This window comes from Protomyces lactucae-debilis (assembly GCF_002105105.1).
Source record: "Protomyces lactucae-debilis strain 12-1054 chromosome Unknown BCR37scaffold_16, whole genome shotgun sequence".
Lineage (NCBI taxonomy): Eukaryota > Fungi > Ascomycota > Taphrinomycetes > Taphrinales > Protomycetaceae > Protomyces > Protomyces lactucae-debilis.
This window is the reverse complement of record NW_024468008.1, coordinates 140244-165491: the sequence shown is the minus strand read 5'-3', so window position 1 is coordinate 165491 and position 25248 is coordinate 140244. Positions and strand designations below refer to the sequence as shown.

The window sequence follows — 25248 nt, the reverse complement described above, 5'->3', positions numbered from 1 at the left end:
TTCGGCCGTGAGATTTCTGCCCCGCAATGCCGGTTATATGCGTACAGGCACTGAAGGCCCAGCAGACGAGCCAGTGCATTGAGGCACAAGGCTTCGTTCTAGGTTGACCCGTGCAAAGACCATAGATATGGCCAGCCCGACTGTCTGCATTCGTGGGTCGACACTCACCGGTACCCGTCATCAAGGTGTCAGGCGATTCCTCAATGTGCCATACGCACTGCCTCCGACGGGCGACTACCGCTTCCTCAAGCCGCGCGCACTACCGCGTGAATACCAGTACGGAGATGTCGATTGTACTGTCTTTGGGCCGATTTGTCCACAACCGTTGTATTTTGTTGGTGATACCCCGATAGGACATCCTCCTGTTGGATCTACGGTCAGTTTTGAATGTTTGGGAAGGAGAGCGGTGCTGACGGTTAGATGAGTGAAGACTGTCTGAAGCTCAATATATGGATACCTGATCGAGAGGCGCCTGTAGATGGTTGGCCATGTCTTGTTTTCGTTCACGGTAGGGCTTCTCTATGGCTTCAAGGTCGAATACTGACAGGCTAGGTGGTTGGCTACAGGTCGGAAGCCCCAATCACGATCCCATGTCTGATCCGACACTCCTAGTCTCTGCTGATGGACTGCAACTCGATGCAATCGTTATTAGTATTGGTTATCGGCTCAATGTCTTTGGCTTCTTTGCAGGCACGGGACATCCTGGCAATGCAGGCCTTTTCGATCAACGGTGCGCATTGGAGTACATTCGAGACAATATCCACTTCTTTGGTGGTGATCCAAGTAAAGTCACATTGAGTGGATTGAGTGCCGGTGCCAACTCTGTGCATAATCAACTACACTATGCTTGCTTGCAAAAGCCAGACGAGAAGCCGTTGTTTCAGCGGGTAGTGATGTACTCCAATGCACTGTCTGCACAGCCGAAAATGCCCGCTGAAGTGGATGTCCAGGTGGATGAGCTCTGTGCTGCCTTCGATATCACTGCAACAGAGATGTCTGAGCGTCTTGCAGCACTACGCAAGATCAAAGATACAGATCTGGCGGCCAAGTTGCTGTCCCTTAAGCATCACACATTCCGGCCTGGGACGGATGGTTCAGGAACAGAATGCTTCATCCCGCCAGGTTCTGCGAATCTCGCTGAAACAGGACATCTAGCTACATGGCTACAAGAGCACAAGATCCAGCTGATGCTAGGTGAGACGGAGAATGAGGAACAGACGTATCGTGCTGTGAATCCACCGACTTCTCGTGCTACATTCTTGCCACAGCTTGAGAACTACTACAAGGCTGACAGAGCAGCTGCATTGATGGAGCATGTCAGGGATACGTTGTCTGCCAATGAGGATGATGTTGAAGGGTGGAAAGATGTATTTGGTGCGATTGTTGCTGCTGCACAAGTACGTGCTTCTCAACGACACTTCATCCATGCTCTCATACAGCATGGTATGCCACTTTCATCGATTCATCGGTATCGTGTTGCGTACCGGCTGGGTTTCTACTCACAGCTTGGTGTTCCTGAATCCATGGGTGTTGCACATGGCATGTGCCAGCCAATCTGGTGGTATCAAAAGCAGCTTGGCTTCTCAGGGGAGGAGGTGGCAGCGGTTCACGATTGGCTTGAGCCGTGGAAGGCTTTTGTCTGTCAGAATGATGGAGATGAGGGTATCTCCAGGGACTGGGGCTGTACCAATGTCCAGCAGTATCGTCGCTTCAACGAGGATGGTAGTGTAAGTGTTGAGAAGGATGAAGACTGGGATCGTATGCTGGCTATTGGACAGGTCTTGATGTCTTAGCTGTTTCTTTTATATACTTCGTCAATATCTCGATATACAGGTCGTCAGTAACAGCTATATTCCTCGAGATCTAGGCCACAAGAGTCAACTTTTCAGCAATATTGAGTCAACTATTTCAGCAATATTCAGCCAAATGATTTCAGAAGCGAAACAAGCAACAAGACCAGCTACACAACAAGATAACAGACAGGAGCCATGGGCCTCTTCAGCAAGAAGAAACCAGCAGCGGCATCCTCACCCGCTGCATCGACTCCTGCTGCTCCATCGTCGCGTACGCAACGGCCCACGACCAGTAATGGCCAGCAACAGCAACAACAACAAACCCCCACGATCCCCGAAGCGCCTGTCCCTGCAGGCCCCTCTGCAGAGGTAGATCCAGTCGCCTACCTCAAATCTCTACCCTCCATCCGTGCACGCGCTTCGCAAGTCTACGCGGCCCGCAACAACCTCGCCCACTTCACATTCAATGAAAAGGCGATCCCCGAGGTCGTTGATTTCGTTGTGAGTATCATCAAGCGGGATTATGGGAGTGATCATACGAGTATACCGCCGCATGGTCGGTGGCAACACTTCAATGTCGGTGGTGCAAAACGCGTGGAAAAGATGATGGCAGCGTGGTCCGGCGTACCACAAGAAGAACAAACCCGTCGCGTCCTTGACTTGTTTCTCGTTTCTGTACTGCTGGATGCAGGTGCTGGCAATGCTTGGTCGTACAAGGCGGAGAATGGCAGACTGTACAGGCGTTCAGAGGGACTTGCTGTCGCATCGCTCGAGATGTTTACAAGCGGTGCTTTTTCATCCAATGCACACAACAAGATGCAGGTCGATGCAGAGGGTCTCGCAAGTATTACGCCTGAGCGGATGGCTTCTGGTCTGCAGGTGACACAATCAAACCCAATGAGCGGCTTAGAGGGAAGAACGTCGCTCTTATCGCGCTTGTCGCATGCACTCAAGCAGAGTCCAGAGCTCTTTGGCACAGCTGCACGGCCGGGCCATCTCTTGGACTACCTTCAATCACACCCATCTAGTCTACGTTCCGAAGAAGGGACTTCTGTACCCGTCACTCTACTCTGGTCTGCACTCATGGAGGGACTTGCATCAATTTGGCCAGTTGGACGTACTCACCTCGATGGCAACTCGCTGGGTGATGCATGGCCATACTCTCGTCTCCCAACATCTCCTCCCCATGCATCAATCGTGCCCTTCCACAAACTCTCACAATGGCTCGCCTATTCCCTCATGCAGCCTATGACGGCACTCAGCAAGATTCACTTTTCCGGTGCAGGACTCCTCACAGGACTGCCAGAATACCGTAATGGTGGTTTATTCATTGATTTGGGTGTCTTGACATTACGCAGAGAAGCAGCAGAGCGTGGACTCGAACAATTCAAGCAGAATGCAAAATTACCAGGCCAACAAAGTGTCGAGGTTGTACCGACGTTTGAACCGATGGATGACGTGATTGTTGAGTGGCGTGCCATGACGGTTTGCTTGCTGGATGTTGTGCATGCGCAAGTCAACAAGAAACTCGGATTATCGGGCCAACGCAGTTTGTCATTGCCCCAGGTGTTGGAGGCTGGTACGTGGAAGGCCGGTAGGGAGATTGCAGAGGTGCAACGACCTAATACGCGTGGAAGTCCTTTGGCTATTCTCTCGGATGGGACGGTCTTCTAGGGGTTCTATTCTGCTTTTCCTTCTCAATTTGCTCCTGTTCTTTTGCATTTAATGATCAACAGGGTCGTCTTGGTCTTGGGTCTCTTCTTCTATAGCTAGTCCTTCTACTGCGTCAAATGGACAAGGTCTTGTGCTGAAGAGTCGTTTATGCGAGATAGTCCTCCCAACGTCGACCAATGCTGCCATTGATACTACGCCAAACACCCATCTCTTGATCCAGTGTCTTTTGCAGCTTCTTCAGCATCCCTTCCACTTCGACAGAAAGTCCAAAGGAGTCCACTTTGGTCAGTACTTTAGACAATGGCGTGTAATCTAGCTGACAACGCCAAGCGGCTGCTGTATCCATTTCTTCAGCCTTGATGTCAGTCAATTGCTTATTCGCCCTGTACTGCGCAGCAATCTGCTCTGCTAGTTCCTTCAACTCTTCCTGTGGTGCATTTACTTGATTGAGCGCCCATAACGTCGTACCAAGCACCACCAAATCCTGCGCAACAGTCGGTTCCCGCATCGCCAAAACGGCCAAGACGCGCCAAACCTCCTGCAAGCCCTTTTTTGTCCTCACCACTTGTGCAGCTGTACTGCGAACGAGTTCTCTAGCAACAGGTTTGATGGGCTGCACGGCACCAAATTGAACCGGTTGTTCTAGCCATTTTCGTAGCGTCTCTGGCGATTGTTTTGAAAAGCACGTATGCCGCGCCAATGCACTCAAGTTCCGCTCCGTGAGAGGTTGAGCAGCTTGTGTATACCGACGTAGCGCTGCTTCAATCTCGGTGGTGGATGGATCTGTTGAGAGGAGTTTTGTGAAATGGGCGGTACTTGGTTTTTGATGTTGTTTCGGGCGGGCTATGGCTGGAGATGCTTTGAGAAGGGTCTGAAGGACTTGCTTGGCTTGGCCCGATGAGGCCTGAGCGAGCGACATGGTCTTCAAGTCGGTGCTTTGTCTCGTTGTCGGTGAAATTTGAAATTTTGAGGGAAAGAGTCAAGAGAAGAGCTCAGGAACAGCTCAGAAGGAGGCCCAAAGAGAGGGCCCGGGGGTCTAGAGGTCTACGAATGCAGCCTGCTACATCGCCTTCTTGTCCAAGTCGTCAATCACAGTCGGCTCCATATCCAACGTGACCTTCTTCCCCAAACTCCCCCTGCGTGCAAGTCCATGGCCTGCCTCTCCAGCATTGGTTTCCGTATTCAACTGCGTCAAGTCGAAATCACTGATGAACTGGCTCATAGGCAACGCTGCAGGCGTTCCCGGAGAACTCACCGACCCTTGCTCCATATTCGCAATCTCTGCCCGCAACAATTCAATCTCCTCCTTGAAGTTATCACGCGCCGCAGAAATACGAGCGTAGTAGTTTGCGCCATTCCAAATACTCCATGAAAAGACTGACGAAAGAAAGATGACGGCCGCAAGGCGATAGTGTAGCCAGATGGGACACGGCAGCATCGTGACAATGGCATACGCAAATTGAATGCCCATGAAAGCGAAAGGTTGCAGCGGCTCAGGCAATTTCAGGACTTGCTTGCCAATCCAAGACTTGGAGTAGGATTTGAGGAGCCAAGTGAATGATGTTGGACGACCTGCTTTGATCTTCTCTTGTCGTCGCACTTGAATAAAGACATAGTAGAGTGTTTGCCAGACAATGTACGCTGCTGCAGAACTCAGCAGTGCTTCACTGTAAGGTGTTGTCATGATACGTTGTGTTGCTGGAAACCGTTCATGCGCATACGATCGTGGTACAATGTGAATGATGCTCTGCATGACTGCTGGCGGAAAGATGTGGATGAACAAGCTGGTAATCTTGTCGACTGAGTGAAACACGAGTGAATTCCGCCAGGCAATGATGGCCCATGCTAGTGAGCCGAATGAGAGGTAGAAGCAAGCCGCCAGGAGATGCTCAGATTTTGGGAAGACCCACAGATAGAGCACAGTGAGTAGATTGACCCAATAGCAGAGATCTGCAATGAAGTAGTGCATGCCACGTTTGTGGTACGTGTAGTACCGCCATGGCAGCCAAGTGACCACCTGGATCGTGTACAAAACATGCACGAGCTCTGGGTAACCACCTAGTAGGAACCCCGTCAAGAAGACATTGCCAACGCCAAAGACAAAGGCAACCTTTTCACGCGCCTTGGCGGCATTCTTGGAATCCCAACGCGATGCCGCTCGGTCGAGCTGTCTGTTGAAGCGCGCCTTGACGCGATCAAACTCCTTGTTGACTTTTCCTTGTAGCGGCTCAACACCTTTAGCGCGCGTCGCCAGTTCAGCGCGTAGTCGCCGGCTACGATCGCCAATCTTCTTGTTGATGTTTTCAAAGCTTGGAGCGAAATTGCCGATGCTATCCAGCAAGTCGAAGAAGCCTGGTGTTTGGTCTTCCATTTCTTCACGGATGATATCGTCGAGCATGGGGTCATAATCGATAGATGAAGTAGAGTTTGTTCTACTCATGGCAGGTGCATCGTAACGCGATCCCATCCTGACAAGGCCCCTGCTCTCTGTCCCTCAGGCCGCCTTGTTGTCTCTGGTCAAAGTCGTCGTCGTCGCATCAATTCTGCGACGTCATCCAATTTCAGCAACTCAATCTACAACCAAGTTACTTGAGGCCTGGTACTGGGCCTGGGTGTATCTGGCTGCTAAGCAATGGAGCAAATCGTAGAAGGTGTGCGCAGACTGCTGCCGTACTCTATGCAGCGCGTCTTGCCCTTCCTGCAAGCTGCGCATGAGACAGCAGATCAAGAAGAGACCAAAGTACCAGATGAACCTGTCAAGCTTGCTCCTGGTCTTCATAAAGCTCCTCGCCGCTACTTCCATGCTCTTGCTAAAGCGCTTCCTGAAGTGCCGCCAGAGATTATCTTGCGCATCTTGGATGAAGCTGGCCTGTATACTCGCTATGTAACCGCTCGCCTTCCTTCCTGCAGCATCTTGCAGCATACGAATTACACAGTCGTCGCAAGAACACCGAGACTGTCTTCTTATGGAGTGAGTAGTCTGCGCAGCATCACCTTCCGCTTCTCGTCCCACGATCAAGGCTTCTCTGGCGAGCCTGCGCAGTTTCATGGCACATTCGAGCACTCCCACACCTGGTTTGAAGCAGCAGTGACAGAAAATATGACTGCCGAGCGGCTACAACCCCCGCCTGTGCAGCGTCTTGATATTCAACATAATCGGCATGCCTCGCGTCAGTTTGAGGAATACGAGGTTACTTTTGCCATTGGGGAGAAACCATTCGAGCATCTCGCAGAGGGGCAAGGGATTGTGCTGTTAGCTTGTGCGCTTTATCCTGCATGGCGAAATGTCGTCGAGTGGGCAGAAATTGAACTGGCTTGGGTAGACACGTTTGATGAAGGACAACCGCCTTACTTTCTGGATGGGGATCTACCTGTCTAAAGAAAAGTCATTCGTGGACCGGTTGTCAGACCCTGTTCTTTTCATCTCTTATCTCGCCACCATCTGCGGCCTGAGTTGTCTCATGCGATACTTCTTTATGCTTCAAAGTCTTTCGCCGTAAGCCTTATCGCTTCGATGATATCTGAACCGATAGGTCACGAATCACGCTTTCTCAGGAGTCGACACACACCACTCGGCAGCGATACCCCTGAGCAAGATCAACCAAATTGATCAAATTAGGCCGATCGCAAATTTGCCCAATTCAAGCCGAGTCCATTGGTTTTCAGCTTGAGTATTAAGTACCACAGCCATTCTCGACAGTTTGAGCGTAACAACTGACTTGAGGGCGCTAGAAATTGTCAGCCGATTGTGAAGGCGATTGTGACGAGCTCTATTTCAAGGATCAACTATACATAACGTTGCCGACGATTCCAATCGTATATTACGAGCCACGTGGTGGAAGGCCTTGATGGATACGACCTGGATGATCCCTCAACCCCAACTGATCAGCCGGTGCGAACTTTACCCCTGATATGCACATCATGAAAGGATAAGAGGCCCTTTGCTCCGCGATGAGCTCGCGAACAGGCACACCATGTCAACGCAAGCACTAATACGGTTGATTGTCCTGGCGGTCTTGTTCCCAGTTGCCACCACATCAAAGGAAGGTCTGAACAAATTGCCTCCACTGCCAAAGACACCTGTGCAGAAAGCATGGCAGGCACCTGCTCCCGATACGAATCCCGAAATCATGTGGTTCGATACAGATCGAACATCCAAGGTTCGCTTGTCGAGAGTCGAGACAGTCTTTCGTTTGGGAGCACCACCAAAAGGGCCTGGTACCTTGAATATCTTCCTTGGCGTGGCTCGCGAGGATCCAGACCCTACGGGCAGACATCCTGATGGCCTTAAGGCAGGTCTCTACACGCGAATTACCTGGTCACAAAAATACAAGGCCCCATGCGAGAATATTTCTCCTGAGCATTGGTAAGGTCAAGGCATTCATTTGCTGCATGGCTAATGACAAGGTGTGTCCACTCTTCGTCAGCTATTCATGGATTCATTAAGACGACGACTGCTTTCCCCTGGGATGGGGTTTCGGATTCGCTCAAGTCGATCACAAAGTACAACGGGAAGAACAAATACATGACTCAATCGGTAATCCTTGACCGGACCTACAAGTCGCGCGTAAAGTCCGCTATTGGAAACATGAGCTTGTAGGGTGACATTTTCAAGAAATACTGGGGCTGACACATTTAGTTGGAGTATGGGCATGATCAGGGAAGATGGGCATCCCGGACTTACGCCGGCCAATGACATACAGTTTTTCAGCGTCAAAGTCAGGACGAGCGACGTGATCGAAAGTGCAGACATGATGCATACGCCGCTCTTCGAGCATGTTCCATGGTATACTGCTGAAAACGGCACCGACTTCTCCTTGGGCTCATTTACGTTCTACGGTAAGAATACCACTGGCGAATTGCTCGGAGCTACCCCAGTCGACGTGGCAGGAAAGAATGTCAAATTGTCTGTCGCAGATGCAATGCCAGGGAGCAACAATGTATTGACTCGGATTGGTATGCGAGCAGTGAAATAGACTTCCAATGAGTACCTCTACGAGTCCACGCGTAAGCATTGATTCTGATGTTTGCTTGCAACTGTAGTGCGTATGCGTATTTGCAATCACGGTCTGCTGTAGAAAGCCAAGTGAATGTCAATAGAGCTTGATGTTTGGTGTTCTGATTTTTTGAGACTACGCAGGCTGCATTTCACATAGTTGACCGTCCAGCCTCGACCTTCTTCGTGAGCCTGGCCCAAGCAGCTTCGACCTCATCAGGAATGTCAATTTGAACAATGAATCCTTTGCCAGAAGGCCCGTATCCATTCGAGTCATTGCGAAGACGCGGAATTTCCCCAATGAGAAGGTCAATGAAACGAGGCATGGACCAGAGATGCTCGTCCGGTGGATTGTCAAACACGACTTGAGTGCCTTCCAGCTTGACCTGTGGCACGAAGCTAGGGCAAGTCTTGCATACCGGCATAGCAATGCCCGCATATGTCTTTTCGAAAGATGCTTTGGTTCGAAGAGACATGGTTGGATCTTGCACAATGACCAGCGAAGATGGCGTGGCGACGCCTGCGGCATCCAGCACCTTTTTCGTCTCAATTGCATTAGCACCACAATTCGTAGACTTGTCTTCAACAATGACTCGTATAGCATGCTTTGCAGCATACTCGTCGAGCTGGAAGAAGTCTCGACCTATGCGATGCAAGATTTGCGACTCGGGCATACCTCTAATCTCTGCAGACAAGGCTTTGTATTGGGGATGGGCAGCCACTGCATCATACAATAGAATGGTGGAATGACCAATACCTCCACAGATGACAAGGGTCTTTGCTACTTGTCTCGATTGAACAGCTCGAAAGACAGACTCTGCACAGTGTAGAATAGCGGAGCCGCAAAGAACGAGGCAGTCGGCTGAGCCGGTCTCTGAGAGATTGAAGCTAGTATCTGTCATGTCATTGCTGACGAAGCGAGCGAGGGTGTTTATATCTGTGACATCTGAGCTGTTCATTCTGCAGATACAGCTGCGCAGTACGCCTTCTGCCTAGCCTGCTCCCCAATATTCGACCTTGTCAGTAAAGTTGTCACCTTGAATGGCCGTTGAGGTTGCTGCGTGCGCTTGACATGCACAATGACCGCAACACCACAAAGACGCGCAATTGAGTGATGGTGGCGACAGGCCCAGCGAGGACTACGGGCCGTCGTATCACAGACAAGCTAGAGGAGCTAGATAAGGATGCTCCCTTCTACTCCTTCGAGTTTTTCCCACCAAAAACAGACATGGTATGCCAATCTAGCAAAACCTCCCCTGACAGGATGACCGATGCTAATGCTTGCTAGGGTCTGGAGAATTTGCACGCGCGGATAGCGAGAATGACGAAGCTTGAGCCCTTGTTCGTGACAGTGACATGGGGTACAGGCGGCTCAACGGCCGATAAATCACTCGAGCTTGCGAAAGCGTGTGAGCGGCAGCATGGTCTTACGACTTGTCTCCACTTGACGTGTACCAATATGGACTCGCACATTCTTGATCGAGCACTGGAGGAAGCCAAGGCCAATGGCATCCGCAATATATTGGCGCTGAGGGGGGATCCGCCGCGTGGTCAAGAATATTGGACGCCCAACGAAGGTGATTTCGTGTATGCGGTCGATTTGGTCAGATACATTCGAAAGCAATATGGGGACTGGTTTTGTATTGGTGTTGCTGCATATCCGGAGGGCCATGCCGATAACACACACCCAGAACACATGGATCCCGCGTCAGAACTCCCTTTCCTTGCTGCAAAAGTACAAGCTGGGGCAGACTTTATCCTCACGCAACTCTTCTATGATGTTGATGCTTTTCTCAAGTTTCAAAAGCTCCTGAGTGAGTATGAAGGGGGTATGCTTGCAAGAGTACCGTTGATTCCTGCCATTATGCCGATACAGTCTTACCAGACTCTCATGCGCATGACTGCTCTATCCCATGCTGCTATCCCTCCAGCTATACACGATGCTGTCGAGCAAGTCAAGGGAGACGATGAAGCAGTCAAGTCTGTTGGTGTTCAAGTTGCCATTGACATGATTCACAGCCTCAGACACAAGACGGGTGGTGCTGTACGTGGAGCACATTTCTGTACTCTCAACTTGGAGAAATCTGTGGCCTTGATCCTCAAACATGGCGGACTCTTTCGTAAAGCGTCCAGAGAGACATCGCCTGTCGGTGTGCGTGTCCCCTTGCGGCCTTCCATTGTACAGAACGGTACAGACGGGCGCCACAGACCTGCAGCAGACAAGATTGTTGACCAAATGGCACGCATCGATATGTTGACAAATCCAACTAACGTTAATGGCCAAGATACGCACGATGTGGATGCACAATCACTTGAGGAAGAAGCCGTCAGTACGTCTGAGGGTCACGGCACACAAGCTCGTGAAGCGACTTGGGACGAATTCCCGAACGGACGGTTTGGTGATTCACGGTCGCCTGCATATGGAGAAATTGACGGCTGGGGCGTGTCTTTGGGTGTGCATCGCACCAAAGCCCTTCAGCTCTGGGGTGAACCAAAGACTGCAGATGATATCACGCGGGTCTTTACACGACACTTGAATGGTGAAATTGACGCAACGCCTTGGTCGAACGGGCCTGTTTCTGCAGAAACAGCGTATATCAAGGATCATTTGGTTGCTCTCAATACGCGTGGACTGTGGACTGTTGGATCTCAGCCTGCTGTTCATTGTGCGCCTTCGTCACATCCTGCGTTTGGCTGGGGTCCTGCTGGTGGCCACATCTTTCAGAAATCCTTTGTTGAATGCTTCATGACGGAATCTGCATGGCGACGATTACGGGACAGCATCAAAGGCGATCCAATGGTTTCGTATTACGCTGGCACGCGCATGGGTCGATTCGAGACGAGTATGAAGGATTCTGGTGACTGTAATGCAGTGACGTGGGGAATCTTTCCAGGGAAGGAGATTGTGCAACCGACTATTATCGAAGAGGTGTCATTCAAGGCGTGGAAGGACGAAGCGTTTGCGCTATGGGCGGAATGGGAGCGCTTGTTTGAGCCGGCATCACAAAGTGCGCGTTTATTGAGGGGTGTCATGGAACGTGTGTGGTTGGTGTCTTTGGTGCATCACGATTTCAAGGATGAAGAGGCACTCTGGCGATTGATGCTTGAGGCAAGTCTGCCACAGGAATGATATGAGAGGCTCAGATTTGCCTTTTGAAAGCGTCATGGCCGCCACTGCTTGAAGCTTCCTTTGGATAGCTGCGGGTGGCATCGTCTTACCAAAGATGTCTTCATAGCCATCGCTTCGTGTAGGTCGGAGCCAATGCGAGAAAGGATGTTCCCATCGGCACAACAGGATCAGTCTATTCAGCTCGGCTCGTTGTAGCTACAGGGCTGACGATATCTTGAAATATGGAAGTAAATTGGTCATCAAATGCCATGCATCTACCTCGTCAAAGGCAGACAAGAGCGACGATTCGATGGTTTTAATTCTTCCCCTTGCCTAGCTTTGCAGTGGCAGGTCAATCTATGCTAGACTTGATGGGTCCAACCGTTGTGAAGCAGACACTCGATGAGATTCGAGGCTGACAAAAGACGGGCAATAGAAGCAGGAGCATAAGCAGTGGCAGTGGCAGTAGGAGCAAGAGCTTGATGTGAAATTGAGCAAGGTGGCATCCATAGCCAGCGTGAACGAGTGCACCTCAAGCCTTGCTACCAGATTATCTCTGCAGCATCACTGATGAGCCATTCAATGGAATGCATCCCTGCAAGCCTCTCAATGCAATGAACAGATGGTAGAATAAGAGGAGATCAAAAGCTCAAAAGCAAAAAAGAAGAAAAAGTGTCGTTGGCAGCACGTGTCCTGTCAGATGGGAATCCAGCAGAGACGGCGAAGATGCACCAGCAACGACAGCTACTTCACCCGCATCCACAGCAAATTACAGAGTGTCAGCACACATAGCAGCTACCAGGAGATCAAGAAGACTGCTCAGCATCAAATTCAAGTCGCCGCAAGAGGAAGGCCCGTCGCTAGGCCACTTTGACCATCTATTTCACCACACTCCGCATTTTCAACCACACATTCTCTCCGGCCTGAGCTAGGCCGCTGTCTCGCACCTTCCTCATCGACATCTCATTGCATTGCTTCGTCTCTTTTCTTTCCTTCATCTAGCACAAACATTCTGTTCAGCATCTTTTACAATTCGGAGCTCTTCTTTCCAATTTCAATCTTGCTCCGATGAGCGCCTGGAACAAAGGCGGTCCTTTGTATGCCTTCCTATGTCTATGCGGATACGCTAACATGCAGTGCGAAGCCCGCTTCGCAATCTCGCGACACACTTGCAAGTACAGCTGCATCAGCACCCTCAACAGCGCAACATGCGCATAGCAATAGTCTCTCACGCATCCGGCAGATGAACAGGGAAAAGTCCTTCTCTGGCCTTCCAGCCTCGTTTGCCTCACAAGGCCAAGGAACCACTGGGTCGCCTGTTCACTCGCCATCCGTTGAACAGAGCGGCTTTGGCCTCGGTGGGTCAGTGGCTTCCTTGGGCGGTGCAATAACAAGTGGTCTACATCCCTTGCGAGCGCCTTGGTGTATTTGGTACATGCATCGCTCACCTGGCAGTAAAATTAAAGACTACGATCTTGCCATGAAGCGGATCGGTGCCTTTTCCTCGATCGAAGACTTTTGGGCCCTCTACGTGCGGCTCAAACCACTGGATGAACTAGCATCCGTTAGTGACCTTCATTTATTCAGAGCTGGCATCAAGCCAACCTATGAAGACCCAGCGAATATCTGTGGTGGGAAATGGCAAATTCGTCTACGTAAGGGCATTGCGGCGCGTCTTTGGGAAACGCTCATCTTGGCCATCATTGGGGATCAGTTTCATGGACCCTTATCAGAAGGTGCTGCACCGGATGAGCTGTGTGGTGCAGTGATCAGTATGCGGCAGCATGAAGATGTCCTCAGTGTGTGGAATCGTACGAGTGGCGATGGCTTTGCAACGCTCAGGATACGGTCGGTGTTGAGGGAGGTGCTTGAGCTTGGGCCAGACGTGAATTTCGAGTATGTTCAGCATTCTGATCGTCTTGGCAAGGTATAAAGCTAGTATTGCCAGTCTTATCGGTATCGCTCTAATGCCATCCTGCTACAAAGGCTTATAGCTAACGTGGCTATGGCTCCGATATATTTCTGATCAGAAATTGGCAATAAGGGCTTCAACGGTTTAGTGTCCGGTGCTATAGTAGCTTTCCTCTACCTGAACTTCATCAACTGCGAAACTCGCCCAAGTAGTGTCGGCCATCGATGCTATTGCAGCTTGTTGGGCCCATGCGTGTCTCGTTCGAGGTTGTCGTCCACTTGCATTCGATCGTCTCTGGAGTCTGAGCTTGTCAATTCATGCGATAGATGCATGTTGAAGGTTAGGCGCATAAGCTTACAGTCAGGCAAGGCTTGTTGCAGGTCAATGGCGGCAGGCATTGTGTAGCAGGGCCATTGACAGCATTGGTCCTGGCAAAGAGCGTGGGTGCAAAGAATGACTCCATCAACCAAGATCGTCCTCATACGCAAAGAGCGAATCCATACCATACGCAGCCAGACCGTGGATCATACTTCCCAACGCAAGTCCAGCTGCCGTTCTACTCCAAAACGTAGCAAATCGCGTGAATAATGCGAGATACGCAAAAATCTGGTAATGGTGAAGGTGAAAGCGTAGCTTGGTCCGACCAAGACCAAGCGTTGTAACTGCAGCAGGCGTCGTTAAGATACCCGTATGCGGCCTGATGTCGTGTTCAAGCGGCACAGGCGGTACGTTTCGCAGTGAGGACGTCTCATCAAATCTGTCAAGTGCATCCAATGCATCTTCGTCTTCTTCCTGAGCAGCACTAGGTAGCATTGCCACGCTCTCTTCTTCGTCGCCATCCACCTTGCTGGCCTGACGACTGTTTGCTGCTTGTCTCTTGCTTCTATCTTGACGCGATGAGGATGCGCTTGTACTCGCTCCTGTATCGGTACGCGGCCTGTTGAGTAAAGCCCGCGCTGTTGATGAGAGTTCTACCTCGACATCACCCACAATACCGCTATCTCGCTCATTCCGGACGAGTGCGTAGCAGAGAAGACCCGTCAAGCACGGTAAGATTAAAAACGTCGCCAAGTACCCACCAAGCGCAATACGAAAACCCCAGAGAGTGATGGCATAGTGGACATGCAGGATACTGAATAGCAACACGAGCAAGACTGCGCCGCCCGCAACAAGGCGCATCGTCCATGGCCAGGACTTGATCTGTGGGAGGGAATAGTGTAGATCCTCAAACTCTGCAAGAAGAGAGTAGCCTACTACAGCGAGATGCGTGGTCGCTGGAAGGACAAACAGGTCGAATGATTCGTCGTACCCGCCGACATAGAACAGTGCTGTGCCAAGGACTAGACTGCTTGCGAGCTCATTGGTGTGGACGATGGGCGATTTCCTCCTGCGGTCGGAGAGAGCTAGGTAGCGGGCGAGAAAGACGTAGAGGAGGTAAGGTGTAAGGATGCATAAAGTCAAAAAGACAGTGAGCATTGGGGCCCTGCGCTGCTGGTCCTCCTACACGCTTCTAAAGGTGCATGTATTTGGTCGTGTTTAGTCGTCGTCGCCAAATTTGAAATTTGAGGATTCAAGGGGACAACTCGGACAAGTTCAGGTTGCTACAGAGGCCTACAGGTGTGGAGGAGCAGGGGAGAGGAGTATAGAGTCGACGAAGTATTCTACAGGGTGAGAGAAGAGTCAGGAAGTGAAGCACTGTCTACTGCCCGCCCATAAGGCCTTTCATCTGCTGGTTAGTCGAATCCTCATATATAGAATTGAACGTACCATGTCCATCATGCCAGCCATGGGGTTACCGCCTCCGCCCGCACCACCACCAAGTCCTCCCATCTACCAGGTTAGCATCATCCAGCAAAGAGCCAATTCTTGGACTCACCATCGACATGAGCTGTGACATGTCTGGCATGCCGCCAGCACCTCCAGGGCCACCGCCGCCCATACCCATCTGCTGCATACGCTCCATGATTCGCTTCTGTTGCAGTGTGCTTGCATGTGTGCCTCTGCCTGCACCGCCCGCTCCAGGTGCGCCACCACCCATTCTCGCAGCAAGACCATTCGCACCACCAATCTTGCCAACCATGCCGGCAAACATCTTTTGCTGGGAGAGGAGTTCCTCCACCTCGCGCACACTCGTTCCAGAACCTCGAGCAACACGCGTCATGCGCTCCGGTTGTTCCTCAAACATCTTACCATCCGAGTCGAGTTCCTTTTCTGTCATACTGTCCATGATGTACAGCAGTCGCTTCAATCGTTTGCCACTGTCTTCATCATCGCCCATACCTTGCATCAACCCTGACATGCCAGGAATCATGCCTGCCACTTTGGAGAGCGGCCCCATTTTCATGAGGTTGCCGAGTTGGTCTCGCAAATCACGCACGGTGAACTTGCCTTCTTCAATGTGCTTCATGGTCTCCTTGTTGGATCCAGCACCGACCGTCTTGACGTGTTCCAAGAGACCTGCAATGTCGCCCATGCCGAGCAATTTCGAGACAAACGACTGCGGCGCGAATCGCTCGAGGTCATACATATGCTCGCCCACACCAATGAAAGAGATGGGCGTGCTGGTGGCCGCAACAGCAGACAGTGCACCACCACCTTTTGCGTCACCGTCCATCTTTGTAATGATGATGGAACCAAAGTTTGAGGCATCCTTGAATGCCTTTGCCTGTGCTTCAGCAGCTTGACCGATACTCGCGTCCAGTACCATGATTGTCTGATCAGGTTGTACTGCATCACCAATATCTACCATTTCCTTGAACAATTCCTTCTCTTGGCGATGCCGACCAGAGGTATCCACGATAATGATTTCAAACTTCTCCTTCTTGAATTTGTCCACGCCTTGCTTTGCAATCTTGACGGGGTCAGGCTCTGTGTAGGACCCATAGAATGGAATACGCGCCTTGGTAGCATTCTGCTTCAATTGATCAAAGGCACCCGCACGGAACGTATCCGCACACACCATACAGGCATTATATCCGCGTCGTTGATAGTGCAGCGCGAGCTTTGTACAGCTAGTGGTCTTGCCTGATCCTTGCAGTCCAACAAACATGATGACATTTGGTTTCCCCTTCTTGGGCTTATACGGCTCCGTCTTGGAGTCGACAAGTGCGCACAATTCATCAAACACCGCCTTTTGAATCGCCTTCTTCTTGCCTTGCGACGTCGGTATATCCTTCAAGTTAACGGCCGACTTGATGGACTTGCGTAGTCCCTGCACAAGCTTGACATTGACGTCGGATTCAAGGAGGGCCGCGCAAATCTGCTTGAGCATGTCGTCAAATGCCTTGTCATCAATCACATTAGAGCGGCCAAATTCAGACAGAGCATTGTTGATGCGATCGCCCAGCTGTCCCAAGACCATCCTAGCGTGCGCTTCGTCTTTCTAGCCGCGCAGGCTCAATCTAAGGATCAACTTGATGGAGTCAAGTTCGCTTTCGTGGTTGTAGAGGCAAAAGAGACAGTCACGTTTCCTCTATGAAAGTCTAAAGAAGCATTCTCCGTTTTGTGTAATGTACCTGACCCACGGCAGAGCAGGATAGTTGAGCTTGCTCTCAATAATCTTGAGGTATCGTACCTGGATGCCACTTGTCGTAAAGTATGGAATCTCAAACTTGACCTCGACCGGCCGCTTCACCGTCTCCTGGGATTCTGAGCGGACACTGGGCAGGCCTAGCTCTGCACGCATTAAGAATTCACGACCACCGCCAAACTGCTTGATGGTCCATACAATGGCAGATCTCTCTGGTGCATAGTGAACCGTTCCGATGCTCGTTCTGAAGCGCGGCGAGTCAGCATCGTCTGGAACAGGAATGAGAATCTCGACGTTGTTTGCCGTTGAGCGACGTTTGAATTGTGCTTTCGCTTTGATCATGTAAGATATGCGGCTGCCGCTGTGTGATTCCTGGATGGTTTCCACCCAAATGAGCGGCTTGACGGCAGAAGACAGGCGATACGACATGAGCTCGAATTCGCCATCCGGTGGAATGAAGGAGATGGTACGGTCGTTCTCAAAACGGGAGAGTCGAACGCACTGGTGGAACTTGACATCCTCCATTTCGATCGACTTGCCGCGTGATGTCCGGCCAGTAGATTCAAACATGACCTTGTCGTTTAGGCCAAGTCGTAGTTCTGGCATACCAGATAGAAAGCACTTCATCTTGACTGCGCCGAGAATCTCTGACCGTACAACATTGCCTGTGCTTGAGACCATGAGATTGACAGACTCCACTACATCCAGGAAGACTTCATTTTTGCGGTAACGAATTCCCTCCGAACGCCAGCTGACAGCGTTTGTTACTGCGATCGGCGGACGTGCTTGTACTTCGAGCCTGTGTGATTCCTGTGTAATATACTCTTGCAGGATCTTGGTCTCCGTTGTTTGCGGATGGCCAAAGTCCATCATTTCGTCGAGCAGCTCGTAGATCACCACAAAATTGTCCCGAATAGACTCTTCCTCAAGCTCCTTGAAATACTCTGTGAGCACCTGCACTACTTTATGCAGGAATTGCAAGATCTCAAATGCATTCGAATTGCGTCGCGTCAATGCAAGGAGGTACAAGTTGTTGTGCTTGATGTAGAGGTAGTTGATGCCTGCATCTGTAAAGACAGGCGAGGTCTTGCCTTCCTCCTCCAAGTCATTCATGAGCGGCATGAACTTCTCCACGGCCGACATGGGAATATCGCCGCGGTAGTTGCGACAGAGCAACGTCTTGCCCTTCAAGTCGAGGATGAAGAGCGACGACGCCATGACAAACGCTCAGATCCTTCCTTGTCTTCTTCTGCACCTTGTTTATTCAGGCCCGCCTTGCTAATGCCTTCCAGAGAACAGTAGACCCGTCCTTGTTCCTCTTGTTTTGTCGTCGTGGTCGCGTTCAAGGCGAAATTCAAATTTGACCTCGCAACGACACTTCTGACACGGGCCCTGCTCTTGTTACTACCTGTCGTGCTCGTAGAAAGCCCAGAATGCTTCATATACGCTGCTACTACAATGAACAATAGCCATGCTCTCGAAATACCCGCCAAAATCGGGCATATTCTGCATCCGAGTGACGTTCCTGGTGCAAAACTCCAGCAGCTAGCCAAGCCAGTCAATGTCGTCCGCTACAACCACTCGGGAGCTTACTTTATGTCTGCTGGCAATGATCGTAAAATTCATTTATGGAACAGTCAAAATGGGCTGCATGTCAAGACCTTTGAAGCCCATGGCTATGAGGTTGCCGATGTCGCCATCAATGCAGACAGCAGCCAATTTGCGAGCTGTGGCGGCGACAAATTGTTGTTTTATTGGGATGTACGAACAGGTGTGACGATTCGGCGGTATGCCGGTCACTATCAGCGACTCAATGCAGTTTGCTTTGCAGCTGAGGGCACTGTCCTTGTGAGCGGCTCTTTTGATGCCACTGTCCGACTATGGGATACACGCAGCCAGTCGCAGGCACCCATTCAGGTACTACAAGAGGCAAAGGACAGTGTGTCAGCTGTTTGTGCGTATGAGCACACAGTGGTAACTGGCTCACTCGATGGCAAAATCCGCACGTACGACTTGAGACAGGGGCAGCTCAGTACAGATGTCCTGGCACGTATGCACACGCTCCCTGCCTAAAGAAGAGCTAACAGTAGAACCCATCAACAGTATCGAACTCTCGCAAGACGGAGAACTGATGCTTGTTTCAACGCTCGACTCGAAGATCCGCCTATTTGACCGCAACAATGGAGGGCTGCTCCAACAAATGCAAGGTCATACCTGTCAAAGATATCGCGTCCCAGCGTGTTTCGGGTATGACGAGCGTAGTGTTCTGAGCGGCAGTGAAGATGGACACATTTGGGCATGGGAAACGAGCACCGGTGTAAAGTTCAAGCAACTACCATGCCATAATGGCAAAGTCGTGCTCGGTCTTGCGCATCACCCAAAAGCAGCACAGATGGTGTCAAGTGGTAGTGATGGCGAGATAACCATGTGGACAGTATGATTGTCGCCTCGCTGGTACTACCTGCAAGTCATATCAGACAAGCATGCAACATTGACTGAATGCATCTGCGCCGAAGCGGTTCCGCATACAGCCTACCTACGAGGCAAATTGATCTGCGCTGGCTAGTAAACCGACCATCCTGTAGGATTTGCACCGAGGTGCTCAAGAGGTTGGTTGAATGCCAGCGCGTAACAAGGGTCGTCACGAGAGAAAATTGAGGGGGAAAGGTCTGTATTGACTAGATGAGGGGCATACCATTGATGACCATCCTTTTGACATCTTTGATCCATTGATTGCCTGTTTCCTTGTTGACGAGGACAAAAGCACGTCCTCGGCGGCCTGCACGACCAGTTCGGCCGACGCGATGGATGAAATCGATCGTGGAATAAGGAACATCGTACAACACGACATTCTTGACGGCAATCGTGTCGATACCGCGCGAGGCAAGGTCTGTGGTGATGAGAACTTTGAGAGAGTTCTTGTCTGGTGCCGAGGCGGTGACCGCTTCTTCAAGCGGTTGGGCTTCATCTGCAACATCAGTTTCGCTGGAATCTTGCTCTGCCGGAGAAGCGATAACGTTTTCCTCAGTCGACAAGAATTGGTTGATGGCAGCACCGCGGTCCGGTGAGTCTTTGGAGAACTCCAAGCAATCAATATTGCGCTCTCTGAGATACGTAGCCACTGGCGCAATCGTCTCTCGCTTATTGACAAACAAGATGACTTTCTTGACTTTGCCAGGCTCAGTTCCGTCTTGTGCCAGGTCACGCAAGATTTGGTGAGCGGCTCGGTCTTTGTTGCCCTTGAATTCTTTTTCAATGTCCACAAACTTCATGGCCACGCGTCGTGGAATAGCATGAATCTTGGAGGACACGAGTCGCTCGATATCTGGGTAATGCTTGCGTAGAAATGAGTCGAGGGAGCGCGGAATAGTTGCTGAGCAGAGAACGAGATGTTGCACAGATCTCTTGACGTGCTTGATGATGGTTTCCATGGTGTCCTCGAAAGAAATGTCAAAGAGCGTGTCTGCTTCGTCCACTACAACAAAGCGCGTCGTGTCGAGCTTGACGATTCCTTCAGCCAGCAAGTTACTCAGCTGACTTGGCATAGTGACGAGGACATCGACAGGATGAACGAGCACCGCATTCTTGGCGCGTCGAAAGCTAAAGCTTGGTAGCAATGTCGTTGCCGAGAACTTGACGTGATGAGAAAGCGCTTTGACCACGCCGCCCACTTGCTTGACCAATTCAATACTCGGCACAACGATGACACAGCCCGGATGTCCTGGCGCACGCACAAAACCCTCGCCTCGTTCTGCTTCATGCTTTTTCAGGTGGTGCAGGATTGGGGCCAGGTAGGCGAGCGTCTTGCCAGATCCAGTCTCGGCAGCTAGCAAGAAGGCTTGCTTCTCTGCACCTGTAGAGCATCCTGCTACAAGCTTAGGAATTGCCAGAGCCTGAATGTCACTTGGCGAAGCATATTCCAGATCTGACAAGGGCCCGGCCATGATGCCCTGTGTCAGTGCTGCAGACAGCCTCAGGGCACTAAAACTCGGACTTGTTGCAGCATTCGCTTGACCTTTTGCAGCTGTGCGTTGATGGAGTGGAATGTCGGATAAGACGGACGTATTGGTCTTGGACATACGACCATGCGATATTTTAAGATGCCGCTCGGGTGCCTCCCGCGGAGAAAGGCTTTTCGGCGTTTTTGACGTATTTTTACCGTACTTATTTGGCAGGGAAGATTGAGCTACGTTCTTGGAGAGTCTTTGGAAGCCTGGCTTGGCGGATAGCGCTGATCGTGCTTGTGTAGCGTATGGCCGCGCGGAGGCAACGAATATTGAAGCATGTCTGCAAGTGGCACAAAGCCAAGTGCTGCCTATGAACATAGAGAAGATAGAGCTTGAGAGCAAGAGCTAATTTCTGATCAGCAAGAGCTTACGACTCACAAGGCGATGACACCTTGACTGACTGGATTCTGCGGAGCTGAGCGTACGCGTGGTGTCTGGGCGAAAATCTCTGCGCAGAGTTCAGCCAAGCAGAGTTGCAACGACACATTGCTCGACATGAGGCCTGAAAGGCCTTCTGCAGCTGAGCTTGGTAATCCTTAATGACTGCTTGTGTACAAAGGGCGCAATGTCCTCTTGATGTTCACGCTTGCCAATCGGGTCTCTATTCCGTGCAAGACGTATGGACGCTTGGTGCACCATCTAGAGCTCGGACCCGTGCGTGATGGCTTAGCGCTGTGCTGCTCAGATACAATCGGCACAACCTGTAACAGCGGAGGTCGAGCCTTGTCAATCTGTGATGGTCAGGCCTTGCTCCTTGTTACAAGTATCAAGAAGACTCTGGCCGCTACCTTTATGGTTTTCAATCGCACCATGTCGCTCGGCTCTGGTGCAGGACTTTCGCAAAGATTCGTTGACGAAAATATCTCCTCTCTACTCGTTGGATGGTGTATTGCCTTGATTACACTTGTCGTTTTTCGAATCTGCGTCAAAGGCCGACTCAGCCACTTTGTCTACCTCTGCATCGCCCTGCTCGTGGTGTCGGCAGCTTTGGCACTCGTTAGTTGGATCTACCAGATGGGCCAGTTGTTTGCAGGGTACAGCGTCACTGTCGCCTTTGTTGTGCTATGGAGCCTGCAAGCACAAATCTACTTCCAGATTGTACCCTTTCGCATCTGTGTGCTTGGCCTTGCGAATCCATGGGTCCTGCGTATCTCGATTGCAGTCTTGATTGGGAGCATCAATATCACCATGCTTGCCCTATGGCCCGCTGCCAAGTGGCGACGACCGAACGATCCGGTTGCCTTTTGGTTGCCTCGTGCGGAAAAGATTGGCTACCTTCTGCTCGACGTTGCACTCAATGTCTTATTCCTGGTGACTGTCAAGTCGAAACTGGTAGATGTTGGTTTGAGCAAGTATGGCAAGCTCATCACGTACAACATCAAGATTATTGGTCTGTCTATTCTCTGCGATCTGCTGCTGCTGGCCAGCATGTGGTATCCGAAGAATAGCTTTCTCTTCATTCTTGTACACCCAGTCGTTTTTCTCAACAAATTGATCCTCGAACGGGCGATCACTCACAAGATGGCCATGGTTTCACAGGAGGATATTGGCTGGACGGCACGCATTAGCTTGTCGACTGTGCTGAAGCGGGCGAGCAAGCACCTCTCTCGTCACAGCACAGCACTGGACAGCGATGCAGAGACGATTGATATCGAGACTGTCACGGTTTGTGCGGAGAAGGGCAGACGCGGAGCTTTTTCACTGCCTTCTCCAGCGTTCCTTGAGCTCGATAAGGATCTGCCTACACGCCCACTGGATCTCTCGAAACACTGATGATCTGTCAATCTTCCCATTCATGTCCATATTCTTCATATTTTCATCCTCAACCATTGAAGCGGCTTCCCCTGCATTTTCAATTTTCAAACTTCAAATTTCAAATTTCAAATGTCATCGCAGACGTCAAGCGTGTCAAACTCTACATCCAAGGACCATGAACCTCGCGGATATCCTTAGCTCAGAGCAGGGGCATACTATCGAGGATGAGACAGGCAGTGAGACTGTCAGATCACACGACGGGCCTGCCGACGATGATTCAACCGTTGTCGTGGAAGGCAACTGTATCGAGTGTGGAGATCAAGAAGCGGTACTACATTGCGAGGACTGTCGGGAGGATTTCTGTGAGGTATGCAGTACAATCATTCATCGGACAGGGAAGCGGAGGAAGCATACATTGAGGCTGTTGAAGGAGGATGTGCCGGAAAAGCGGGATGTTGAAATGTCTGTTGAACCAGAGGACAAGCGCAATGGGCATGCGGTTGCAGCAGATGAAGAGATGGAAGCCAAGCTGACTGTGCGGAATCTGGATGCTGAACAGACGGAGCGTATTAAACAACGCGCCCGCTTCATTCCATTGCGCTTGACGGCTGAGGAGAGGAAGCTACACAGATTACTGGAGGCTGCTCTCAATGTTTCCGAGTACACAGACAAAATCGATGTCATTTCCTACGTCAGCAAGTCACGGCGGATCGTGGCTCAGCTGAAGGAGATTTGTGCCATCTTATCTGGACTGATGGTTGCACAAGACTTCAAAGCCGGTCAGGCACTTATCAATGACCGAGACTATACCGTCAATGCGGAACTATACAAGACCATCTTTGAGATTGGTCGGCGGTATAAGATTATGAACCCTGACCGGATGCGCGGGACGTATGGTAAGATGATGTTCATGATTCAAGACTCTCTCATTCCGGAAGTGAGCGAGACGTTGGGGTTTGACTTGTTCAAGCCAGTGCTCACAGTGCATAACTTTCTTCAAGCCCGAGAAGGTCTCGCTGTACTTGAAGATGACCAGATCCTGACGGCGACGATGGAAATTGTCCCTGACAACAAGACACGGCCCATGATACAATCTGAAATCAAAGCAAAGGAACGGGCGATTGAGAGCTTGTGCCGAAAATACAGCAGTGGTCATCTGCTCAAAGAGGATCTTCGACAATGTCTGTACAGTATTGGCGACGCATCCGCATACCTACGTGCGAATAGAGATCCCGTCATGAGAATGCGCGAGCTCTTGTTTCGCCACTTCTCACCCGACAAGCCCGATCGGAACTTGGCCATTAGAGCAGGTGTTCAGGGCTCCAGGCTCACTCACAGTCATCGTCAGCAGTTTGAGTATGCTAGCCAGACACTCATCCTCTGGGGTCTGATCATGGAGAATATGTTTGAGCTGTATTTGCTTGTCGACGCCGACATGCTCTCAACAACGAGTCGGTACCGTCTCATGGATACAGGCCAAGGTTTGAACAGAGTTCAAGCGTGTCCTACGATATCTCGTCGCATGCACTCCATTCTGGCAAAAGCACAGGGGATTTGTGGGCATTGGGTGGGCAGTTCTGCTATTCATTTGGGGGACCGGAGTGTCCCGAATGCACTCGTCTTTATCGACAAGTACGCACAGATACCACGCATTCTTACCCCGTTGTATACGTCGATCGCTGCACTGCCCTCGCTCGGGAAAGATCCGTTTGTGAGTGGATACTTGGACGAAGCCTTTGGTGGTGTGGATGAACTTGCCATTGAGATTCTTCGAGACTGGGCTCGCAATGCTCTGGATGGCAGCGGTGCTTTGAACAATATAGAAGCAGGTTCATGCATCGATGGTCGCACTACAAGTTTATGGAACTGGTGTCACGGTATACATGGACGACCTTACTTCAAGGCGCTCTTGCTCGTTGGCTTTCCGGGGTTTGATGGATCTGGCTTCAGCGGATGAGGTTGGTAGAGCAACACGCTATGCTCTCCCGAATCTCATGCAGCTGTCCGCCTCTGGGGCTTCATCTACTTGACTCTGATGCGTACATGACAATATGCTGTTCTGCTCTCTGCAAGGCCTGGTCATGGGCAAGTACCCTCAAAGACCAAGGATTGTAGCCTGCAGACTTGCCTCGCTGTCTCATCTGTCCTGTCTTGCAACAAATTGTGTTGGATTGACAGACTGTGACAATATCAGTTGTGTTGGCACCATATCTTGTCATAGGCTGTAAAGACAAGTCTCCCATCGACTACTTGTGACTGCCTCTTTTCACGTGTGCGCTGACGTCGGCGACCGCGACGAAACAACCAAGAAGCAACGAGAGACCCAGGACGAACGAGCTGCTTGCTGTGATCTCGAGGCTTGCTCATTGCTAGGGCTCATCTAGAAGAGCAAAAGAAAGGCTACTTTCCTTGCTCAGGCAAAAGCCACATAGTCGATGGAGTCCAATAATCTCACTCATTTCGCTGGCGCATT

The 25248-nt window shown here is 50.9% G+C and overlaps 15 protein-coding genes across 15 annotated transcripts; 8 read left to right on the top strand and 7 right to left on the bottom strand.

Moving 5' to 3' along the window:
- The first annotated feature begins 40 nt into the window (after nucleotides 1-40).
- Nucleotides 41-1860, top strand: BCR37DRAFT_381987 (Alpha/Beta hydrolase protein). The gene is made up of 3 exons (XM_040869780.1): nucleotides 41-376; nucleotides 421-508; nucleotides 553-1860. Exons 1-3 carry the CDS (start codon nucleotides 128-130, stop codon nucleotides 1791-1793), a joined length of 1578 nt encoding a protein of 525 aa, XP_040723646.1. The 5' UTR covers nucleotides 41-127; the 3' UTR covers nucleotides 1794-1860.
- Nucleotides 1861-1988: 128 nt separating this feature from the next.
- On the top strand, nucleotides 1989-3467 carry BCR37DRAFT_350034 (uncharacterized protein; the record flags this gene model as incomplete). Its single annotated transcript, XM_040867975.1, has 1 exon — nucleotides 1989-3467. The coding sequence occupies one exon, from the start codon at nucleotides 1989-1991 to the stop codon at nucleotides 3465-3467; it is 1479 nt and encodes a 492-aa protein (XP_040723645.1).
- Nucleotides 3468-3539: 72 nt separating this feature from the next.
- BCR37DRAFT_101166 (uncharacterized protein) lies at nucleotides 3540-4471 on the bottom strand. Its single transcript, XM_040865856.1, has one exon. The coding sequence runs from the start codon at nucleotides 4384-4386 to the stop codon at nucleotides 3613-3615; it is 774 nt and encodes a 257-aa protein (XP_040723644.1). The 5' UTR covers nucleotides 4387-4471; the 3' UTR covers nucleotides 3540-3612.
- Nucleotides 4392-5996, bottom strand: BCR37DRAFT_370285 (uncharacterized protein; the record flags this gene model as incomplete). The annotated part of the gene is made up of 2 exons (XM_040868326.1): nucleotides 4697-5996; nucleotides 4392-4503 (listed from the first exon to the last, which is right to left on the bottom strand). Exons 1-2 carry the CDS (start codon nucleotides 5932-5934, stop codon nucleotides 4392-4394), a joined length of 1350 nt encoding a protein of 449 aa, XP_040723643.1. The 5' UTR covers nucleotides 5935-5996.
- A 103-nt stretch (nucleotides 5997-6099) lies between these two features.
- On the top strand, nucleotides 6100-6846 carry BCR37DRAFT_394353 (uncharacterized protein; the record flags this gene model as incomplete). Its single annotated transcript, XM_040871456.1, has 1 exon — nucleotides 6100-6846. The coding sequence occupies one exon, from the start codon at nucleotides 6100-6102 to the stop codon at nucleotides 6844-6846; it is 747 nt and encodes a 248-aa protein (XP_040723642.1).
- Nucleotides 6847-8163: 1317 nt separating this feature from the next.
- BCR37DRAFT_381980 (DUF218 domain protein) lies at nucleotides 8164-9633 on the bottom strand. Its single transcript, XM_040869779.1, has one exon. The coding sequence runs from the start codon at nucleotides 9420-9422 to the stop codon at nucleotides 8616-8618; it is 807 nt and encodes a 268-aa protein (XP_040723641.1). The 5' UTR covers nucleotides 9423-9633; the 3' UTR covers nucleotides 8164-8615.
- On the top strand, nucleotides 9578-11593 carry BCR37DRAFT_350048 (methylenetetrahydrofolate reductase-domain-containing protein; the record flags this gene model as incomplete). Its single annotated transcript, XM_040867976.1, has 2 exons — nucleotides 9578-9694; nucleotides 9752-11593. The coding sequence occupies 2 exons, from the start codon at nucleotides 9578-9580 to the stop codon at nucleotides 11591-11593; spliced, it is 1959 nt and encodes a 652-aa protein (XP_040723640.1).
- A 1047-nt stretch (nucleotides 11594-12640) lies between these two features.
- Nucleotides 12641-13505, top strand: BCR37DRAFT_394349 (translation initiation factor eIF 4e-like domain-containing protein; the record flags this gene model as incomplete). The annotated part of the gene is made up of 2 exons (XM_040871455.1): nucleotides 12641-12669; nucleotides 12710-13505. The coding sequence occupies 2 exons, from the start codon at nucleotides 12641-12643 to the stop codon at nucleotides 13503-13505; spliced, it is 825 nt and encodes a 274-aa protein (XP_040723639.1).
- A 29-nt stretch (nucleotides 13506-13534) lies between these two features.
- On the bottom strand, nucleotides 13535-15024 carry BCR37DRAFT_381975 (uncharacterized protein). Its single transcript, XM_040869778.1, has one exon. It carries the CDS (start codon nucleotides 14958-14960, stop codon nucleotides 13947-13949), a length of 1014 nt encoding a protein of 337 aa, XP_040723638.1. The 5' UTR covers nucleotides 14961-15024; the 3' UTR covers nucleotides 13535-13946.
- A 159-nt stretch (nucleotides 15025-15183) lies between these two features.
- Nucleotides 15184-16845, bottom strand: BCR37DRAFT_394347 (SRP54-type protein; the record flags this gene model as incomplete). Its single annotated transcript, XM_040871454.1, has 3 exons — nucleotides 15184-15210; nucleotides 15252-15314; nucleotides 15361-16845. 3 exons carry the CDS (start codon nucleotides 16843-16845, stop codon nucleotides 15184-15186), a joined length of 1575 nt encoding a protein of 524 aa, XP_040723637.1.
- A 111-nt stretch (nucleotides 16846-16956) lies between these two features.
- BCR37DRAFT_394346 (Mu homology domain-containing protein) lies at nucleotides 16957-18231 on the bottom strand (the record flags this gene model as incomplete). The annotated part of the gene is made up of 1 exon (XM_040871453.1): nucleotides 16957-18231. One exon carries the CDS (start codon nucleotides 18229-18231, stop codon nucleotides 16957-16959), a length of 1275 nt encoding a protein of 424 aa, XP_040723636.1.
- A 240-nt stretch (nucleotides 18232-18471) lies between these two features.
- On the top strand, nucleotides 18472-19681 carry BCR37DRAFT_405259 (WD40-repeat-containing domain protein; the record flags this gene model as incomplete). Its single annotated transcript, XM_040872077.1, has 3 exons — nucleotides 18472-18541; nucleotides 18563-19063; nucleotides 19104-19681. 3 exons carry the CDS (start codon nucleotides 18472-18474, stop codon nucleotides 19451-19453), a joined length of 921 nt encoding a protein of 306 aa, XP_040723635.1. The 3' UTR covers nucleotides 19454-19681.
- A 10-nt stretch (nucleotides 19682-19691) lies between these two features.
- BCR37DRAFT_394344 (P-loop containing nucleoside triphosphate hydrolase protein) lies at nucleotides 19692-21092 on the bottom strand (the record flags this gene model as incomplete). The annotated part of the gene is made up of 1 exon (XM_040871452.1): nucleotides 19692-21092. The coding sequence occupies one exon, from the start codon at nucleotides 21090-21092 to the stop codon at nucleotides 19692-19694; it is 1401 nt and encodes a 466-aa protein (XP_040723634.1).
- A 406-nt stretch (nucleotides 21093-21498) lies between these two features.
- BCR37DRAFT_381970 (uncharacterized protein) lies at nucleotides 21499-22859 on the top strand. The gene has a single exon (XM_040869777.1). The coding sequence runs from the start codon at nucleotides 21597-21599 to the stop codon at nucleotides 22791-22793; it is 1197 nt and encodes a 398-aa protein (XP_040723633.1). The 5' UTR covers nucleotides 21499-21596; the 3' UTR covers nucleotides 22794-22859.
- Nucleotides 22860-22950: 91 nt separating this feature from the next.
- Nucleotides 22951-24732, top strand: BCR37DRAFT_403316 (uncharacterized protein; the record flags this gene model as incomplete). Its single annotated transcript, XM_040871992.1, has 1 exon — nucleotides 22951-24732. One exon carries the CDS (start codon nucleotides 22951-22953, stop codon nucleotides 24730-24732), a length of 1782 nt encoding a protein of 593 aa, XP_040723632.1.
- Nucleotides 24733-25248: the final 516 nt, after the last annotated feature.

Bases quoted from the DNA above. Each gene is read 5' to 3' on its own strand.
- BCR37DRAFT_381980 (XM_040869779.1), bottom strand. From the start codon at position 9,422: ATGAACAGCTCAGATGTCACAGATATAAACACCCTCGCTCGCTTCGTC.
- BCR37DRAFT_381975 (XM_040869778.1), bottom strand. From the start codon at position 14,960: ATGCTCACTGTCTTTTTGACTTTATGCATCCTTACACCTTACCTCCTC.
- BCR37DRAFT_381987 (XM_040869780.1), top strand. From the start codon at position 128: ATGGCCAGCCCGACTGTCTGCATTCGTGGGTCGACACTCACCGGTACC. The intron at 377-420 runs GTCAGTTTTGAA...GCTGACGGTTAG, and splicing joins ATCCTCCTGTTGGATCTACG to ATGAGTGAAGACTGTCTGAA. The intron at 509-552 runs GTAGGGCTTCTC...CTGACAGGCTAG, and splicing joins ATGTCTTGTTTTCGTTCACG to GTGGTTGGCTACAGGTCGGA.
- BCR37DRAFT_381970 (XM_040869777.1), top strand. From the start codon at position 21,597: ATGTTCACGCTTGCCAATCGGGTCTCTATTCCGTGCAAGACGTATGGA.
- BCR37DRAFT_101166 (XM_040865856.1), bottom strand. From the start codon at position 4,386: ATGTCGCTCGCTCAGGCCTCATCGGGCCAAGCCAAGCAAGTCCTTCAG.